The 22,255-nt window shown below is 40.2% G+C and overlaps 1 protein-coding gene across 9 annotated transcripts in view; it reads right to left on the reverse strand.

The window, feature by feature from the left end:
- The window catches only part of TNIK (TRAF2 and NCK interacting kinase), a 363,868-nt gene that overhangs the window by 241,292 nt on the left and 100,321 nt on the right, over positions 1-22,255 (reverse strand). The window contains exon 1 of one of the 9 annotated variants that reach the window (XM_088794219.1): positions 19,102-19,194. The exons of the other annotated variants lie outside the window; for them this stretch is intronic. Coding sequence (XP_088650345.1) covers positions 19,102-19,179 — 78 coding nt within the window. The 5' untranslated portion in view covers positions 19,180-19,194. Of the gene's footprint in view, positions 1-19,101; positions 19,195-22,255 lie in introns of those variants that run through there. 9 annotated transcript variants of the gene reach the window in all.

Raw genomic sequence — 22,255 nt, forward strand, 5'->3', positions numbered from 1 at the left:
GAAACTGCCCCACCTCACTGTCTCTATGTTCTTACACTCTGTTCTTCCTAAGATATACTTACAGCAAAAGGTGTATTTTAGCCTCTGATTAAGACGGACCTCAATCTAGTTTATGACTAAAGTGAAACTGTGAGTGCTCTGTGCCATCAATAGGTTGTGAGTTTGTTTGTTTGTTTGTTTGTTTGTTTGTTTAGTACATCTAATCCAACCACTCAACCCAAGATCCCTCCATGGAAAACAGAAATGAGATGATCACACAGGTAGTAATCATCCAATGGCATTTACAAAAACAAAAAGCAAAACGCACCCTCTGCCTCATTCCACAATGTAATCCGAGCAGCCATTGGCGATGACAGCTGGCCATGCCCAAACCGATCTCCACACAGACAACAAAGGCTGCATGTCCAAATAAAAGAAATCAACATTATGGTTTTTAATAGACCTCAATCCCCATACACACAAAATGAGACGGCAAGGACAGGAAGGGGAAAAGCAGATTTCCACAATATTCTGCACTCCTGACAGAAGGAGGAGCTTGGGTGAAGCTCTACTAACTTCAAGGTTCTGCACCTTTAAGGCTTGAATTCTTTTGAGTAACTGAACTATGGGGACATTCAAATTGGGTCAGAGTCCATCACTCTGACAGCTTTCCTTGGTGTCCTATGTTCCTGTTGACTTCCTGGAGAACTAAGCAAGCATAAAAGCCCTCTAGAGAGAAGCAGCAACAGGAATCTAGGACAGAAAGAACAAAATGACTTTATACTTCAGCTACTAAGTCTCCGTCATTTTCACAGAAGTCTGAGGGAGCCCTGTCTAATCACGTTGTATCTAACACTATCTGCACTGGTTTTCTGATTAGAGCCTGAGTTCGTGGGGGTGAGGTATTCTTGAATTCATCTAATTGATGGTAATTAGATGGGCCACCCTTACCTACACAAAGAACTCAGTCTAAGAGTTAGAGAGGTTTTGTGATTCACCAAAGATAAAAATCATACAAGAAGATAGCAGTTAGCTAAGCTTTTAGAAGCACCAGGCTTTTTAACCTGCAAATATCCAGGTATCACTTAGCTCCAAACTGGAAACATTAACCTACTCTTCAGGACAAGACCAGTTTGTTAAAGAGGAGAACTCAGATTGGCTGGTGCTGTTGCAGGTAGGTCTGGCTTTCTATCTGCCAACAGGGCAGAGACCAGAAAGATGAACACCAAGAAAGGAAAAGACAGGTTGCCCCAAACCAGAGTGACAAGGATAAAGTTACAATGGCTTAATAAACAGAGTCCAAAGGCAAAATGCCTCTACAGACTAGGGGCTCCGCCTAGGGATTACTAAGGGATACCCGGACAGCTTAGTGGCCGCCAAGTACTCCATTGCCATAAGTCATGAGTTGTGACTGATGAAAATTATTTAACAAGTAAAATTTAGGGATGCCCAATGAAATATAAATTTCGGATAAACTAATTTTTTACATACTTACACTAAAAAATAATGATTTATCTGAAATTCAAATGTTCATACTTATTCTATATTCAAGTATTCAAGTTACTCAAATATTACATACTTATAGTTATGGGATATGCTTAAACTAAACTGTTATTCATTGTTTATCTAAAATTTAAATGTCTACCTAATGTCCTGTATTTTATCTGTCAACTTCAGTTGTGGCCAACACAAACCGCCAGGGTCAGTTACTTCTGAAGCATTTAGAGGAGCAGGTGACGGTTCTCTAGCAAGGAACACCACTTTGGAAGGGGTTTATTTGGGGGTTTGATTCATTAACTGATGTTTACAGAAGGGCCAGGAGGTTGGGCATTTTTATCTTAAACCTGCTTCTGCCGCTTGTATGAGGCAAACCGGCTAATATCAGGGACTTATGGCGGAAAGCAAGTTCCAGAGCCTTTGCAGGGCCGGGTCCCCTGTTCCCCCAGCCTCCTTCCTCCTCCAGACATAATGACCGAGGTCCATAATCATCCCCTCAGGCCCCCATGCGTTTGTTTAGTACTGTTCACCTAAGCTTATGTGTGTGTTATGTGGTGGGAGAGGAGGAGAGCTGGAAATGTTTCTAATAGATTAGGATTACACATTGCAGGTCCCTAAAACATCATCCTGCCCAGAGTTCTGGCTAGACAAAGAAGAAAGTAGCCAAACAATCAATAACATCAAGGGAAAAGCACAAAGGCGTTTTGAATCAATCCTTGCTTTAAAATGCTTTTAAAATTTGTTAGCCGTTTCTTCTGCTTTGTTATGTAGTGCACGTGAAAAGTAACTGGTAATCTTAGGCGCTTGAGCTGCCTCAAGTTAACCTTTCTACTAGATATTGATTCTCACTGCAGAGTACTGTAGGCAGATATACAAAGGAAGCAGGCGTCTAATCTGAGAGAGGAGCACTTTCTCTAGCAAATGTCCTAACAGGCTATGTCCACTTCTTTCTCCCACAGGAAAAAAGGAAAAAAATATCCCATTCAGACCCCTAATTACTTAGACTTGGATAAAACTATAATCAGCAGGTCAAATCTATGTCAGCGAGTCTCAAACACTGATGTGCAACAAAATCACCTGGGGGGCTGTCAACTGCAGACTGCCGCACTTCCTCCCCAGAATGTCTAATTCTGTAGGTCTGGGGTAGCAGGAAAGAATGTGCATTTCTTAAAAGTTCCCGGATGATGTTAATATTTCTGGTTCAGGGACTTTCTTTGGAGAAACCCAGGTCTGTGAAATTATAGGTAATGATACTGTTCAATTCATTAGTTCACACTGAGTACTAATAGTCTGTCATACCATCGAGGCAAACCATCTCTGCCCTTGAATGTGACCATCCTAGGATTCACATCTTGTCTGCTTATATTTTTAGACTGTCTAGAACAGGGGTGTACAAACTTTTTTCAATGTTTTTCACCAAGGGCCATATGCAGTAAAATACACAAACAGCCGGGCCACTCGACGTGAAGTACGTATTGCCTCACCTGGTTTATTTAAGTAAACTAAATATATTTTTGGAATTTGCTGTGGGCCAATTAACAATGGATCGCAGGCCGCAGTTTGGACACCCCTGGTCTAGAAAGTCCCCAACTCACAAACACCATACCTAGACTCACCCACTCTTACAACACATCTTTTCAGGCCCCTGAACACCCCTGCTGCCAGTAACATAAGAAACATTATAAAAAGGGTGGTTTTTTAGAGAATCTCTGGTAAAGAAAGGAAAGAAGCTGTGCTGTCCCTGGAATGAGACTCCTACTTTAAGATAAAAATGATTTCTGGAATGGTTGAGGGGAGGGTGTCTGTTATGCAATTATACCTCAGTATGATTTGGTTTAACCAGGTTATGTTCTTTCTTGTCCTGCATTGAACTAGGGTTAAGGGCTGAAAGGTCAGTAATCCTGAGCAGGGGTAGCAGTACCCAGAGATCTGGGTGAAAAAACGCAGACATGCAGAAGATGTCGTCAGATTGCGATTGCAGACCCAACGTTATGTGTGTGTTCACCAAGTATTTCTCTTGACTCCTGAGCACATAAGCTATATTTCCTGGCCCCTTGCACTTAGGAGGGGTCAAGTGACTAGTTCTGCCTAATAAAATATGACCAGAAGGGCTGGATAGTTCCACACCTGCCCCTAAAATGACGCACAAAGATGAACACTCTCTCCTCCTCTTGGAGGAGGCCGTAGAGGACACAGTGTGACTGGATGAAAATCACCCGTACGCACCACTTAGAGGAAAGCCAACCATCCAGAACACTGCCCTGCGCTTTGCCAGAGCAAGAAACCGATGTGAGAGCATTAAGCCACTGAGATTTGGGGGTTATTTGTTACTGCAGCATAGCCTAGGCTTCGCTAACATACTGTGTTTCCCCAAAAATAAGACCTAGCTGGACAATCAGCTCTAATGCATCTTATGGATCAAAAATTAATATAACACCTGATATTATATTATATTAATTATATATATTATATTATATTATATTATATTATATTATATTATATTATATTATATTATATTATATTATATTATATTATATTATATATTATACCCAGTCTTATATTATAGTAAAATAAGACCAGGTCTTGTATTAATTTTTGCTCCAAAAGACGCATTAGAGCTGATTGTCCAGCTACGTTTTATTTTCGGGGAAACACAGTAGCTACATCAAAAGGTGTAGCAATTGTCCCTTCATCATCTGAGCCAGACCAGACTGAATCCTCACCCTATTCTTCTGTATTACAAAGAATCTATATCGTCTTTACCCTAGACCAATGGCTCTCAAACTTGGCTCATTAAGAAAATCATTTGTTTGGAAAAAGAATCCTGAGCTCTCTCCAGACCACTGAATCAATCTCCAAGATTGAGGCCAGGCCACTTCTTAGACTTAGACTGCAGACTTACCTGCCTGAGGCTACAAGGAAAAGTCCCTTTCAAAGGCCTCTTTGCCCCTACCTGGAGACTGGGTAATGCTTCTCCAGGTGCGTAGCCTAGGACATTTTCATAGGTTTATTAATCTTTACCAAATTATTTTGAAGTGAGGATTTTAAATTATGTATTGGCAGGACTCAAATATTCAAGTGTAATGGGTTTAATTAATTTAAAAGCTTCTCTTTTAAGATGATGCAATAATTGGCATAAAGGCGAATGCCTGAAATACCTACCAGTAAGAAGGATTTAAATGCTCAATTAAAACAATTTGAGTTTCATTGGTTTTGAAGGAAGTATTTAAATATGTAAACTGGATTAGCTCCCCATGCTCTCCAGCTTGGGTGTAGCTTCTGCCTACCTTTCCCCATCCCTTTTAAAAGAGCTTTTATGCCTCTTGAGAATGGAGACAGTGGGCCTGGGCTGTCACAGGACATCACTGAGCAAGCCCGGCCTGAGGGTCCTCTCTTAGAGCAAAGGAGCCTTATCTGAGTTGTTTGAGACTGCCACTTCCTGTTGCTGCTCAAAAACACCACCACCAGTCTACCCCAGGGCCTCTGCACTTGCCCCGTCTGCTGCAGTCTTCCTGCAGAGGTCTCAAAGACTTGCCCTTACACTTCCCTTGTGTATCTGCTCAAATGTAACACTATTCTTGAGGCCTTCAATGAAGCAAGAACCCCTCTCGAAACACACACACACACACACACACACACCTGTACCCTATTTTATTTTTCTCTGAAGCAGTTTCACCAACTGACATGTGAAATGCTGCTTGTTTATTTGTATGTTGTTTATTTCTCTCAGTCACATGACTTTCATGTATCCCCAGGGTTTAGAACCTGGCACGTAAGTGGGTGCTTAATACATATTTTGAATGAATAACTGATCAACCTTATCTGCTCAAAGATTAGTAAATTTAAATAACCTGATTACTGGGGGGCAGCTTTAAGTAAAAGATCAGTATGGACTGGGTCCTCGTCGACTGGTAAAAATAAATTTCCAGATAAATCCATAAGAAAAATGGTTTATTCGGGGGAAAAAGGAAAAAGAAACAAAAACCACCACCCCAGTGAGGGAAACACGCACCTCCAACCCGGGACTCAAAGTGGCTCCCACATGAAGAAGGAAAATAAACAGCCCGGTTCCAAGATGGCTATTCTACTTATTAGCATCCCTCCCCCTGAAGTTACCACAAAGTTCAATAGGAAGTCAAGGCTAGAGAGTCAACAGGGGGGCCCAGCTCCACCCACAGTCCTCCCAGTTCCATGGTTAAGCATCCCAAGACGTCAGTTCACTTTTATCATCCTGATACTTTGCCTACAAAAATAAGAGAGGGTTTTCTTACAATAAGATTGGAGAGTTTTCATTTCATACTGTCTAGGGCTTTGCTTCAATCTAGGCGAATCTGCCTCAGAAGTAAAGATACTCTAAACAAATTGCCCCAAAATGTTTAATTTCTCATGTCCAGAAAAATATATTTGAACTGAATACTTTCTGTTTGCAAATTTATTTTAGAAAATCATATATACATATATATACAGAGGGTGCCAAACAATGTATACATATTTTAAGAAAGGAAAACTGTATTAAAATTGTAATACTCAATATATACTGATAACAAAAGATGAATACAAGTCACGTTTGACTTCTGCAATTACAAGAGATGCTCAAAGTGGTTACCATCAGCGTCCAGACACTTCTGATTATGGCAAACTACTGCTTGAGCAACTCTGACCAAAGTGTGTGCTTGTATACATTTTTCTGGCACCCCCAGTACACACACACACACACACACACACACACACACACACACACACGAATAATACCTGGAGCTTGCAGATGGACTGCGTTCTAAAAGACATAACTCAGGGCCTGCTTCTCCTCAAAGGGATGTAATAAAGTGATATGGTAGCCAGTCCACAAGCCACTGAAGCAAACCCACCCCAGCCCCCAGCGACAGTCATGTGACTTGGGAAAGCATGTCCTGGACAGGAGGAGAAGGTTAAAAGTGTTAAGAATGTCCCCCTTCTCCTGAACTCTCAGTGCAGGACTGGCTGTAAGCAAAACTGCAGCAAACTCCAGGTCTGCCCTACGTGTCCTCCCAGTACCTTGCTATAATAACTTGCTTCCAAAGCTAATCTTAACCCCTGCAGAGAACCCAGTCCTCACCCTGTAAGAACCCAACCTCATCCTCAACCAGTCTTTTAGAAGGAGAAAGGGTAACCATTAAAGTACACTTTTAAAATCTGTTCAGTATAAGATTCTTTAATAAAGTATTACAAGAACATGACCTCAAAAGGCTAATAATTCATTTCATTTCCATTTATACTGATCACTTACAAATCATTACCTTTTTATGCTAAACTTGAATTGCTGTAGAGAGATGAAGCATTTGGAAGACAAACACAGCTGGCCAGGGTTAAATCCCAGCTCTGCCACTTACTGGCTTTGTGACCTTGGACAAGTGCCTTAATTTTTTTTGAGACTCTTCAGTAAAATGGCAAAAAAGTAGAAATCTCTCTAGATCATTGTGAGAGTTACATAATGCCTGGTCCATATTAAGTGCTCAATTCAAATAAATGTTAAGTGTTGTCATTTTCAAAAATTATTAATATATGGTATTTTCATTGTCTTAGGAGGCATTAAAATAGATACTTTTACTTCAGTTTGATTATTTCTCACTAATATATTTCAAATATAAAAAATTTTTAAATAAAGAGAATGTAGTAGAAAATATCAGGGCTTTCAACTGAGAAATATGTCCAAATCTCAGATCTTTTACTGAGGGGTACATCCCTTGGGCCATTTATCTTGAAGTCTGTGATCTTCAGTTTCTTCCTACCTAATAAAATGAGGATAAAAATTCCAACTTTCAGGGTTGTTGTGAGGGTGAGAAACAAAAAAGTAAAAACCCCAAGCATATAGTGTACCCCACTGAAGGCATAGATGGCAAAATAAAGAAAATAAGGGAATCAATCAACGCCTTTTTATTTAGGCCTGTCATTAGCTAAGGATCACCACTGTGAAAGAGAAAAAGGCTACTAATGTCAATAAAATGGAAAGTGAAGCCTAATTCATTTTTACAATATGACCTACTTTCAGCTATTTTTGATTCACATGAAAGTTACATGGAGCTGATTCTGCAAAGACTGTGCATTAAAAGCACTTTCTTTTCTTTATGGTTTTTCAGCTTTGAGGGGTAGGATAACAGATTTGCAGTTACAAGCATCCATTGAAAGACCCCTAGCACTAATCTTACAGTGTGACTTTCAAAATCTATGCAGTGTTTAAAGGTTGTCGCAGATGGGGTGGGGAGACTTGAAGGAGAGTGGTTTTTAATTCCACTCAATTATGCAGCTTCCATTGGACAGCTCTGAATGTCCTAGATAGATGATTCAGAATTTAGTATCTGAAGGTTTGCAAAAATAAAATTCCAGATGATCTTCTCCCTTCCCAAGAAGTACCAATAGATACACCTAAGTGTATGCTGTGTAGAGAAGGACTAGCTGTGTTGGTTTTCCATCGGGGACACAATGTGCTTATTTGATACTGATGGCCCCAAATCACTTAAGTGCCACTGAATCTCAGACAGCAAAACAGCTAAAGGAAAAAATATTTTCAGCTGCTTTAGAGTATCTTTGTAAAGGGCCGTTGTCTTTTCTTTCACACACTACAGTATTCTTTAACCAATTTAATCTACCCTCTATAAAGATAGAAGAGGGAAGGCTTATTTTTCCACAGAGCTAAACAAGGATTAATGATCGCCAACTAAATTGTCTCTTAATTTTCTTTTCTTCTTCCCTCTCCGGCTGGCCTTCTGAGATAAGAGTGTATAGATTTTCCTTTAGTTAAGAACGTTAACTCAGAAGGCAGATGCTAACAACAAAGAATGGGTTTGGGGTGCTTTTGGTTTTATTTTTGACATCCCAGGAATCCTGCCTTATAAACTGGAGGAAGGGTGAAGACATTTTATAATTGGGGCATTTTCAACCAGGCCAATAGGGAGTGTGGGGGACAAAACTTTCTAGGGAAAATCTAATATGTGATCCTTATACTCCTTCTATGTTCTCCAAACCAAACCCAAATGAGAACCACTGCTCTGTCCTTCAGACTTGCCCTCCCAATTACAGTAACAGACCAACTGAGCACTGCAAGACACGCTCTTTCTATCCTAACAGACCCCTGAAATAAATCACCCACAGGGCGCCTACCAAGGAAGAGCAAATGACAAGTGAGTGGATGGGACAAGTCTGTTTGGCCTCCTCTCAAAATGCAGGGACAAAAGATGATCCTTCCATAACATAACAGAAAAACCCAAGTTTATGGAAGTGCCAGTTTGTCTCTGACAAAATTTTTGAATTGAACACCCTTTGAAATGGTGACATGAAGATAAGATGTGATCTTTTCTGATCCTCTGAAACAGCAATGGAAACAAAGCACTGGGGGTTGTTAACTAGTTCTCAAATTCTGGTGAACCAACTCCTCTCTTTTCTGAGTGAAAAAAAGGGCCACAACAGTGCCTTACTTCTTAAATTCAAAAATGGGCCACCGATAGCACCGGATCCACAGCTACCGTCTGGCCATTTCCTAAATAGCATTCATTCAGAAACAACATGGCAAAGAACACCTCCCAATACCAATGGCTGCCATTTCTTAATGTTTTCTGTGATGGCTTGACTTGCTAAAATGATAAGATTTATTATTTCTAGCTCTCAGCTTTGGTGAGTTGATCAGTCAAAACAAAGTATTAAAATAGCATCTACAGGGTAAATTCAATTTCAGATGACTGCATCATAAACTCATATCCGTTATAGACTGATATAAAACTGACTTTTATATGACTAAGGAAGTTTGAGAATAAATAATAATATCTAGGCAGGATGAATAGCTTCTTTTGTCTTAAATATGAGTGTATTTTGGAATCAAATCCAAAAATAAGCCAGTGATAAACAATGGATTCATTTAATCATTTTAGGACAAATAGCAAAGTTAAAGAGACTTTTTGAATGTTCGAGTAGTCCATCCAGTATGTGTGAAATGCTTGAAATCTCAGTTAAATGTAGCATTACAAATAAATAGTGGTTCAAGTTGCACATGCCTTTTAATGAAGAACATACAATTTTTTTAAAGTCTCCTTTAAAATAAACCTAAGTAATTATGAAAAGTTATCGTGTGATAATGTACGCCACAGAAGGCTAAAATAATGACTTTTAAAATAACTTTTATTCTAATTTTTAAAAGCAATACAAGTATAGGAGAAACTGGGTGAGTTACACTAGAACTCTGGATTATCTTTGAAAAAGAAAAGCTATTCTAAAGTAAAACGTTTATTTAAAAAAAACAAAAAATCTTTTTTAATTATAGAATATTTGAAAAAGTACCAGAAAGCATTAAAAAAACCCTATAAAAATGGGAATACATGTAACCATACCTAACTGTGTATATATATCCTGTTTTCTTTGGATTAATATGGCATTTTCCCATGTCATTAAAAATTCTTCATAAAAATTATTTTAAAGAGCTGCTTATCATTAATCATATAACTAAGTCCAAAATTTGTTTAATCATTCTCCTATGATGGAATATTTAACTTGTTTACCATTTTTAGCTTTAGGAATTAGTTTTACAAACAATATAACTGGGTATATTTATGATCATTTCTTCAGAAACTGGTGCACATTTTTAGACATGGCCAAAATGCTTTTCAGAAAATTATTCTTAAAGAGCATGTATCACCCAACCTCAGCTCCAAGCCCTGCCACATATGACAACCTTCCATAATGGCTGGGAGGCTGCCAGGTTATCACATTGTGGTTCTTCCTGGGAAGAGCCTCAGGACTGAGTAACTGCTGTGAGTCAGGGCTCCTAGAGCCAAAGAAAGGTGTGAGATGCACAAATGCTTCCAGGTAATCCTTTTGCCAACCAACCACCTCCTGATTCAGCTATACCCAAAAGCCAGGTGCACTTACTCAAACAAAATCCACTGAAATCTGAGTAAAGAGAAGGATGGCTGAGACAAAGAAAGCTTTTACCGAGAATCTGAAGTGTCATATTTGGCCCAAGATTATGTCCAGCGAAAGAAACACAAGAGATACTTGTATATTGTCTATAATGATACTGGAAAAAACCTCAGTGAGGGGTAGGAATATTGTTTCCTTACGAGTTACTGGCAAATTTAAGAGCATGCGTGTTTGGTTCAATGACAGGAAAGCAATATGGGATGGGAGGAGGTGTGGTACTAGAAATCTGTGATATGTAGGTGAGTGCCACAGAAAGATCTTTCTGCTCCAAATGCCAATAGCACAATGACATACTTGGAAGTTTGACCAGAATTGTTGGTGGGAGAGAGGTCTCTTTTTCCTTTTAAATTCAAATTTAATCATTTAGAAATTTAACATAAAATCTGGCTTCTGTCAAAAAAAATTATAAGACCTGGCAACACTGCCAAAGGTAGTTTTACTCTGGGTCATTATGTTTGTCTTGTAATCACCATCTCCTTTCGTTCCCTAACCACCTGAGCTGGACAACCCAGAAGTCCTCTTCCTGGAGCCAGAGAGTAAGTTTTCCAGTGCTAGCGTCTTCTTTCTTCTCCCAACACCATCACCACCACCATTACAACCATCACCACTCCCAGATCACTCAAGCAGCCGTGACTCTTCCACACACACAAAAAAATTCCCGACCCCAAACTAGAGGAGAACTTGGCAAGGTCCATAAGAAGCTCCAACCCAAAAAAGCCTTAGTAGAGCACGGGGCCAAGAAAAAAGAAGGCGTAAATAACATCAAGGTCCCTGACAAGGAAGTGGGTTCTGCCTGATCCACAACCTCTGATCTGGACTCAGTGTTTACCTCTCATTTGGCCTTGGCCTTGTCACTTAGTCCCTCTAAGTCCCAGTTTCCTCCTCTGTAAAATGCAGATAACGAGACATCCTTCACAAGGTTGCCGCGAGGTGTAAATGAGATCATGAATGTGAAAATGCCCTTTGTGGGTCCTGGCACATAGCACAGGCTCAGTAAATGTTAAGCAAATAGGAAGCTAGTTAATAACGATGCTTTTACTTCCTCTGCATTCAGGGTAACATGTCCCTGTCTGGACAGCCGCACCTGGGAAAATAAAATATCTATCGCCTTATCTGCCCCTGGGTACGAGGTGCTATAAGTTCCTTCCTGTAACTTCTGGTATCAAATGGTTTATTTGTTTTATCATGGTTTATTCACTGATGGCCTAAACAAGCATTAACTAAGCACTTACCAGGCGCTAGGGGCTGGGATACAAAGAAAAAAAATGACAACTTCAAGAAAATCAAAATGTAGTGGAAGAAATAAACATAAAAACACATAGTCAGTGCTTAGTCTGATAAATCCTACACCAGAGATAGGTGCTGGAGCTCAGCGAAGGGAGGGTGACAGACTACCTCCACCCACACGTAAAAAGAGACAAAGCCACGGAAGAAAAGGAGAGGTTTAAGTTCCACAGAAAGGCCAACTGGAAATTCCCCCAGGAGACAAAAAGAAGAGAAGCATTTCAGAGCGGAGGCCCTCTGTGCACAAAACAAAGGCAAGGAGAAAGTATCACGGGTGCTTTTGAGGAAATACAGGAGAGTCTGGCATGATTATGGCACCAGGTGCTGGTGAGGGAGTGGGGCAGGGGCGGAGCAGCAGGACCAAGCCCCCACCACGGGGCTTGGACTTTGTCCTGGGAACAGATGAAAACCGGAAGGGTTTTAAGAACCTGAAGGACAGTGTCAAATTTGGCTTTAAACAAGATTATCTAAGCAGCCTACTTGCTGTTTTAGCGCTCTCTCCCCCACAGTCCCTGTCTTTCATTCACACACCGGTCCGCTGTGACTGTAGGAGACAGGTGAGTGAAAGGAATAGAACGGAAAAGGTGATGAAGGAGAATGATGGCAAAGAGAGGTCAGCACAGAACGGGGCTAGTTTCTGGCAGTCCCTGTGGGCAGCAGAGATTTTTCACGCCATAGAGCTGGTTCACGGCCACACTAGGGCATCCAGACATGGCCTAGTCCTGCAAGGATCTCAAGAATAGGACACTCAGGTGAAATGTAGAAGAGCCTTCTAAAAATAATCTAGAATCAAGTTACCTCTGGCTAGTTCCTTCTTCTTTTCTTTTAAAGATTAACTACCCTAAAGCTGTGCCAAAAAAAAGGGGGGGGTGGCAGCAGGCGGGGGGGTTGGGGGTGGACAGACTCCTGAAGTGCTGAGCAGGTGCTGATGTTTACTCACCAATCTGACAGCACTATATTGTTTCTAGGGACGATGGCAAGTTTCTGGGCCTCAAACACACCCGTCATTTCCTTAGGGAGCAGCAAAGAATGAACAGAGGAGCCTGCATTCAATTTAAAAACCTAAATCTCGAACAGCTGATATTTATAAGCTGCTTTTTACCATAAATTATTCCAAGCCCTTTGATGACAGAATCTGTTATTCTACTCGCCCATTTCTATGCTGCAGGTGCTCATTGTTCCGACCAAGGTGACCTGAGCACAGAAAAGTACACTTCCAGTCTCTCCTCCACGGCTCCGTGACAAGTCACCTTTGCTATGAGTTTGGCTCTGGCCTTGTGCATCCTCATAATCTGTTCCCTCCCCACCCCTGAATCTGTCTTGGAACACACTCAGTATTCCAGGTCCTCAAGAGCCAGAGCCCCATCTTGCTTTTGTCAGTCCCCATCCAAGCAAGATTTTCCTCACTGGGATACAAGTCCATGAAAGCAGAGATCGGTGCCTGTCTGCTCACTGAAGTGACCCAAGCACCTAGCACAGTGCCTGGTACACAGGAGGCCCTTGATAACGTTTCCTTATTGAAGAGACTGTGGTCCTGCAGCTGAATCCCAGGCTGACTCGTGACCACACTGCTTCCCGTTACACTTCCTGATACTCCTTCCCTCTTTCCAGTCTTAAGGTCATCTAAGCAAACTTTTTGGGATACCCTACAGGCTCCCTGAATCCCCTAATGCCAAGTGGTTTCCAGAATCCGATCTGTTGCTGTAATTTTCGGATTTTATGCCTTGGCCGCCAGACTAGGCCTTGTGGCGGCACCTGAAAGGTGTGTTTGTTGGCACACACCAGCTCATGGGCTGGTTTCCAGCCCCTCCCAGCCTGCCTCATTTGGCAGTGTTAATTGGTCTTTGTTTGTTATATCGAGAAAGATGTTTTATATAATTATGTACAAAAATCATGCAAAATTCATACAGGTGACAGCAAGAAATGGGAATGAATAATAAAACTGTTAAATAAAGTATGGCAGATACACACAACGAGCTTTAATTCTACCATCAGAACATTATAAAGAATGCTGATGTCTTCAGAAACCATATTTTAAAAGTTATAAGATTTTATATACAGTATGATCCTAATTGTGGGAAAACATTCTTTTAAAAAAAAAAGACCAGCAAATTAATGAAATTATGAATAAAGATGTTCATTAACAGTTTTTTGCATATTTCTAAATTTCCACAATAAGCATATATTACCTTTATAGATGTATTAAAAAGTGCATTTCTTGTTGCAAACATGTCCTAAAGCAGATATGACTGTGCTTTGACAATGCGTGACTCAAGCTTCCCAGCCATTAGGATCTGAATTACTAGCCTATGGTTATCAGTAAACCTAATTAAATAAAGTAAGATGAACACAATTTGAATTTTAATTTACTCCCATTTTATTTCAAACTAGTGAACGGATCCACAGATTAAAGCCCGACTGCACCGCACACAGCTCGTCTTCCAGAATGCCTGACAACGTGCCTTGTTAATTACACTTACCCATAGACTTGACTCATTTCTCCCAAAAAGCTACTGCTCCCTAAGGATATTCCTGGAGTGCCTACACAGAACCTACATGTCCCTGGTACATCTCAGATGCCTATTGAGCACATCAATTTTTAGAGTGTACAAAGTTGGTTCCAAAGCAATCAGCTTCTTCTAAAGTTATCATGGGAAAAATAACCAGGCAGTTCAAGGTAAACTATCCCTTTTTTGGTCAAAAATTTCCTCCCCTATCCCTTTCGTCACAATGGCATAACGACCCCTGGTCTTTTAAAATAAAAAACAATCACAAATTCAGAATTAAGTAAGCTGTCCTCCTCTAAGGCCAAACAAAAATTGTGAGAGGATGGATGAAGAAAGCTATTTAAGAGGCAAGTGGAAGTACCTGAGGGATCTATCCAGGTTATCAACCCGTCAAGTTATTGAGCGAATAGGCTTGGATACTTATCAATAATTCAGGTCACGCCAGGGTGATTTCAGGAGCCCAAGTACATTTCCTTCATCATAAGCCTCTCACAACCCCACACCCCACTCAAATGTTCCCCATCCACTCTCTAGCTCTTGAAGTTTCACAATGCAGTAGACAATCTTTTCTTTGAAATGTTTCTCAAGAAAGATTAGAGTAATGAAGATTTCAGGTTATACTTGAATTAATATTTCTATTTTAATTAATATGTATAGATTTTAATGTTGACGAGAAAATATATAACAAAGACTACAAAACTACCAGTTCATGTCTCTTTTTTTTTTTTAATTTATTTTTTAAATTTATTGGGGTGACAATTGTTAGTAAAATTACATAGATTTCAGGTGTACAATTCTGTATTACATCATCTGTAAATCCCATTGTGTGTTCACCACCCAGAGTCAGTTCTCCTTCCATCACCATATATTTGATCCCCCTTACCCTCATCTCCATGTCTCTTAATGTACTTGTAAACTGGATAAAAAGTGTCAATTTTTAAAAAAAATCAGTACAGTACAGGTGAATCTGTCAAACTTCATTAAAGTGTATACTAACAAAATTGTACATTTCATTATATAAATTCTACATAAATTAGAACAGTACGGGTGATATGCAGATATGGCAAAAATCCTATTATGTAGAAACAAAAGCCAGAAAATAATATGATCATTCCACAAATATTCACTAAGTTCATACCATGTATGTACCAGGCTCTGTTCTATGCCCTGGGGATAGCCATAAACCAAACAAAGTCTTGATCCTTATGGTGCCACTTACAATCTAGCATAAGAGAGACTCAATACAAAAATAACCCCGTGTGTTTATTCTAGTTCACCAAGCACTCTAGAATCCATCATCTTATTTGATCCTAACAAGGAACCCCTGAGGTTGACAGAGCTGCTGCTAGGGGTTTGCAAAAATAGACCTGTGTACAGCAAGTGTACAGCAAGCCCTGGTACCCATCTCTAACAAATATTCTCTAAGCCCTGGTACCCATCTCTAAGAAATATTCCTCTGAACCAGTACATTTTCAAATTAAGAAAATCAGTTGTCTTGATTTAGAGTAAATTTTTAATGTTTTGCTTTAGAACAACATACAATAATCTAAACACAACCAAAAAATCCACTGAGCTTGTCTTTATGTTACCACTCATAAAACTCATGAAGTCTGGATTGGAGGTTCTGGAACTTTTCGAGTGCATCAGAATCACCTGCAGGGTTATTAAACAGACTGCTGGGTCCCAATTGCAGAGTTTCGGGTTCATTAGGCTTAGGGACCAGGGAATATGCATATCTAACCAGTTCTGAGGGCATGCTGCTGCGGCTGGTCCCAGAAACACAGTTGGAGAACTGGTGATTTAGGTTAAACCTTGAAACCGACAACTCTGGAATCTCATTGACTTAATAGAGTTTTGTTTTCTTAATAAGAATAGATGTTCTTCACAGGTTGGCAGAAAGGTTTTGCTTGTTGCAGTCACTCAAAATCCAAGGCTCTGAAGAATCTTATAGGGCCAGAAAATAAGAAAGTACTCAAAAAGAAAAAGTCTCCTGTGTCAAAGGGACACTACAGACAACTGACAGAAGTTCCAATGGCAAAGGCAAAAAATCTTGAGCAACAAAATATAAATAAACAGGTATGAGAGTATAACCCAAAGTATAAGATAAAGTATCCATGTGTCCATACGGACAAAAATAAATGATTGAATAAATATATAAATTAGAGAAAAAACAAATCTCCCACAAAGAATTTTAAATAATTTACACAGATACTCTGTGCCCACTCCTTAAGTGTGAGCAAGGCATAGTGATGTCCTTCCAAAGACGACATTATGGAAAGGGAGGGTGGTAAATGTAAAGCGGAGGTCCTGACAGACACCACCTCAGCCACGTGATCACGGTCACCATCAACAGGGACAAGGCATATTGACAGAATCCATCTTTGAGATGATGTGAGAGAATTGTATCGTCCCTCTGTGGTCTTCCTCCCTAAAACCCAGTTCAAGCATGAGAAAAATCAGACTACCGAATGGCATCCTACAAAATACATGTCCAGTATTCCTCAAAACTGCCCTCGTCATCAAAACCAAGGAAAAACTGAGACACTATCATAGCCAAAAGAAGCCTTAGGAGACATGACAATTAAATGTAATGAGTGAATCCTGGGTTGGATCCTGGAACAGAAAAAGGACATTACGGGAAAACTAGTCAAAACCAACTAAAGTATCGACTTCATTTAATTAAAAAACATGAAGGTTCACTGAACAGCCACCATCTCTAAGGTTGCTGGTCCGCTGGACTGAAAGAAAAAGAAGTCTGAAATCACTGGCACCCGTAGTTAAATGGTCTTCTCCCATCACTTTCACTCACAACTCATTGGCTGTAACTAGTCACATGGCCCGCCCATCCACAAGGGGACAAGGACATGTGACCCCACCATGTGCCCACAGTGGAGGGAGCACAGAACTGCTGGATGATCAGTTCTAGTGACTGCCACAGCGGCGGCGTTTTATCCTTTTGAAACGGAACCTTGCTCACTTAAGCTTTATTCGGCAGATTCTTTGGCGTCAACTTGCAGATTGATGGGCATGATGACTGAGTATGTTGTATGGTTTCCATACAGAAATTATTTATACTGCATCTGATTTGTTCCTGCTCCTCCAAGTGTCTCCTAGGATTATGTATCATAATCGGGGGTTCTTAGTCCTTCTCTTCAGTGATTCTTTTGATTTTATCTCAAACCCAGTGTACTATCAAAAACAAGTCAGCTCTTCAAGAGTTGTACGGTAGTTGACTCAAAAGGCACAAATGAGTTTAAATGCCTCACTCATTCGTTTCAGTAAAATAACAGCAGCCTCTTTTTCACATGAACCTGCTCAACCAATTTACAAACCAAGCCTTCAATATATCTGGTCTGAGCAGAAACCAACATTTCAAACTGTGTGTTTTCTCCGTCCTCTCCCATTACTCAACTCCGTTCTTAGTCTTTGTCTCTTCCTGGAAACAGTACCACTGTATTTCTCATCTCTTCCATACCTTCCCCTCTCAAGGAAAAAAAAAAAGCCAAGAAGAGCCCCAAAAAAGAAGGAAAAAAAAAAACCCACCTCAAACCAAACATTTCTCATTTAATGCCTGAATCCTGATTGTTTGCACTTCTTTCTGCATGACTACAGTACAACTTTAATTTTCATTCTGTATTCACACGTCTGGGAAGTTAAACATATGACCCTCAGTGGCCAGTTCTGATAACCTCCTCCCAAAGGACATGACTTGACCTTGAAATTGTCTGCAAACTCCAAAAATATCTCCCTTTCAATAAAGTATTCTTTAACAGCTACAAAATGGCTACAAGAAGGTCTTACTTCTACCGTGTTTTCCCGAAAATAAGACCTAGCTGGACAATCAGCTCTAATGCATCTTGTGGAGCAAAAATTAACATAAGACCCAGTATTATATATTATATTATATTATATTATATTATATTATATTATATTATATTATATTACATTATACTATATAAGACCAGGTCTCATATTATAGTAAAATAAAACCAGGTCTTATGTTAATTTTTGCTCCAAAAGATGCATTAGAGCTGATTGTCCAGCCAGGTCTTATTTTCGGGGAAACATGTTATGTAGGCATTTTATGGTGATGGTGATGGTGATGGTGGTGGTGGTGGTGGTGTGTGTGTTTTCATTTTCCTTTTTCCTTAATGCAACAGTTTTTATGGCAGAAACATAATATGGCCATTGAGTGCTAAAAACTATGTAAATCACACCCAAGAAAGGAATTACAGATGGGCTCATCTCAGCTAAATATTAGATGATCAGACCTCCCTATATATTTTGCACAGCTTAGAATTCTAAGTCACAAGCTAAATTTGGTGAACTTTGCCCCAAAATATAATCACCCCAAGACCTCACTATTTAAACCAATAAGATCATTTTTTAAAGGATCTCTTTCCACATCAACATTAAGAAAGTCTCATTTCTCTTAACTGACTCTTCCTACTTGAAAATATCCCCATTTAATTATGACAAATTCGCTAAGATGGTTTAAGATTCTTGGCCTTGCCAAAATTATGGATTCTATATTCTGGAGTGCGAGGATTTAACTCTTTGTGTATCTATCACATAGCTACCATAAGGACCAAACTGATTTAGGAGCTGCTGAGATTAATAATTCATTTGTACACATGTCATGTACTTTGGCCCAGACTCCAACATCATCAACACTTTTCCTAAATTGGTTTTCCCAACCCCTTTATTAAAGATAATGAATTCGTCTCATGGCTGGGAGCAGATCATGATTTCCATGAACTCAACTGATATAAATCAACCCCCTTGGGGTTGGGAATATGTCTTAATTGTATACTTGTTCTTGAACAAAACTACAGCTCCCATTTTATTTCTTCCCTTTTTTACTTATCCAAATGATTTTCATTCTTACCTCACTCAACTTGTCAATTGGAGAACAGGAGCTATTTCCTTTCTTTGTTTGGGATTCTGGCCACAACCCAGGCACCATTTTCCAAGTAATTAATGAACCGTGCAATGTCCTGGTTTGTGACCACCAGCCTCTTCCTTTGTTATATTACATCTCGCTGGGAGAAGGGCTGAATGCAAAAGCAGGCAGTGAGCGGCTGCTTAATGAAGAGCACAATGCTATTTTTAGGTGAAGGTGCCCTCCTAAGTTATTTTACTTTGCCACATGGCAATAGTGTGTTTATAGTTAAATTTTAGGCTCATGAAGAAAGCCCCAGAAACAGAAGTATTTAAGAGTTACAGATTTCTAATAAACTGTCAAGAGTTGAAATGGAGCAACCAGTCTGGTAGGGAGAGAAGTCAACCTTTGCTCCCACCTGCTATCCCAGAGCTACTTTCAGCAATGAGAAAACACCAGGGGTGTTTTTGGTGAAGGCCAAATGGAGGTCAAAAGGTGAAACTGGACTTTTTTTATTCCTTAGAGGCAAGAGGATAAAATTCTGAGGTTTTCTTCACCATGATCATTTATGCATTCAAAAATATGCTTTTACTTTTCCAGTTATCTAACATTGATCTAGGTGCTAGGGACAGAGTACTCATCAAACAGAATTCTTATCCTCAAGGAACAATCTGGTAGAAAGAGAGTGCATGGATGGATGGATGGATGGATGGATGGATGGATGGATGGATGGATGGATAAGTAGCAGATGGTGATGAGTGATATGGAAAAAAATTAAGCACAGTAATGAGAACAAGGAATGGGAGGTCTAGAAAGTGGGGTTACTTTCTATGAGGTGGTCAGGGAAGGTCTGTCTAATAAAACGACATTTGAGCAGAGACTTGGAGGAAGTGAAGAAGCAAGTAACAGGTGTGTCTGGAGGACAAGATTCCAGGAAGATGAAACAGCAGGTAGAAAGACACTGCAGTCAGCCCATGCGAGGCATGGCCAATCATTAATTACTCTACAAGCTTAACAATCTATGCAGAATTGAGTCACTGTAGATAAAAACCTACTTTTTGAAGTCCCAAAACATTGATTTTACCATTTTTGAAGAAAACTCGTTGAAAATGTTATGTCATCCTGATAGAAATGTGGTCCATAATTAAATCTTTTCTTAAGACTCCCACATGTAAATAATACTCATGAACATATAAAGCACATAATCTATGTACCACATTCTCCTTATTCCTTTCCTTATGGAAATCTAGTCTTTAGTAGGTACTGGGACTACCATTATGAGCAAAGTAGATAAGTCCTGCCCTTGTGGAGTCTGACTTGGGAGAAAGGTATTTTCAATTAATACATAGCACTGTAAGTTTGGTGCCCTAAAGGAATTGTACAGGGGCTGTGACCACTCAAACCAAGGACTGGGATCTTCTGGAAGATGAGGAAAGGGTTTTGTGAGGAAGTGACAAGAAGGAGTTAATGAGAAGAGAAGAGCATTCCAGGAAGCAGGAACAGCATGTGCAAAGGCCCTGAGATAGGCAGGAACAAATTGGGTTTGCTGTATGAAAAGAAAGCAATGCATCTGGGTCGCAGACAGTGAGGGGGAACAATGACAAAACTGAGTTTAGGGAAGGAGGCTGTAGTCACATCATGCTGGGCCTTGCTGGTTACGTTTGGTCTTGATCAAAATGGGAAACCATTTGAAAGGTTTTAGGAAGGAGAGAAACATAGTCAAATATGTGTTTTCACATGACCTCGCTGGTTGTACAGTGGGAATGCAGGGGCTGCAAGGATCACCTCAGGGGACAATCCACTGCAGGTGCTCAGATGAGCGATGCTCACTGCCTGGGCAGTGTGGTAGAGACAGAAAACAGAAGAAAGCATCAAGAAGCATTCAGGCAATAGTCAGCCAGGCTGGGTGATGGATTCAAATTCAGGACATTAAGAGGTCCAGGGCAACTCCCACTTGGTGTTTGGAGTCACAACAATGCCTTTCATTCATCTGTTCATTTGCTGGAAACAAAGTAAGACATCCTAGCTCAGGCACCAACCGCACAGAGCACAGTGTCTCTCTTTGGCAGCCAGGCTGGTTCTAAGTATCTGGACCTCTGGTATTCAAGTCCTCAGTGCTCACAGAGCTGGTTTTCCAGTGAGAAGGGTCTATCACCAAAAAATTAAAGAGAAGCCAGCAGGCTACATACATAGGAGCCCTGCTCCACGTGACTTCTGTTTCACCACCGTTGGGACACTCAGGTGGTCACCCCCACCAAGAAATCAGCAAACTGGGTGACTCATTAGGATTTTCTTTTCAAGAGTGCAAAGCACCTAAATAAAGATCTCTGCATTTAGCATACAATACCGAGAAGTCATCTGAGCAGCAGCAGCAGCAATCTGGGAGAACTTCAAGTGTGGCATTTAGGTCTGAGAGGGGAAGTTAGAAACCAGAGAACTGATCTCACAAACAAAAAGCTTTTTTAATAGCCTGTCCCGGATAAGACAGTAATGAGAGGACAACAAGAAAAGCCGTCCTCCTCTTCATACCAAGGAAACCTAGAGCAGTGACTGCTTAAAAAGGAGCAGGTGAAAAGAGGAATTTTAGTGTCATCAAGAGTGACTATTCTTTCTCTTTACTAGAAATAGCTGAGAGTCTAAATCAGTCAGGAGGCCCTAAGAAAGGAGATGCCTATAAATGAGCTTGAAATCAAACAGTGCTGCATAGATCCTTTTAGGCTCTTCTAAGAATCCTAATGGACTTTAACCACCTTAAGATCACCTACTCATGGTCACAACAGCTTAGGATATCTGTGGTTTGTTTTTTGGTATAAATCCATCATAAACCCAATTCCTTCCCTTGATCATAGGAGGAGGAGGAGGAGGAGGAAGAAGAAGAAGAAGTCACTTTTCTAAGCCTTCCATGCCTTGTGTCTGTGTCTCCAAATGAGATAGCATGTAAACCAGAGAGGTGAGGGAGGGAAGGCCACACCACCCTATGCCAAGTAGGGGCAGGAAGCCACAGAATTTTTTTAAGTCTACCTTTCTGTGGGAATTAAGTTCAAGTAATTTTAAACTGAAGTAACAATGACTACTCCATGATATAAAAGGCAAAATCCACCTGCATTTCAAATACATTTCATGTTTGTGGTTTCCCCACCACCACCTTGAACAAAACCCC

The sequence above is a fragment of the Rhinolophus sinicus genome, chromosome 17, assembly GCF_057876585.1.
Source record: "Rhinolophus sinicus isolate RSI-liver-muscle chromosome 17, RSI-T2T, whole genome shotgun sequence".
NCBI lineage: Eukaryota > Metazoa > Chordata > Mammalia > Chiroptera > Rhinolophidae > Rhinolophus > Rhinolophus sinicus.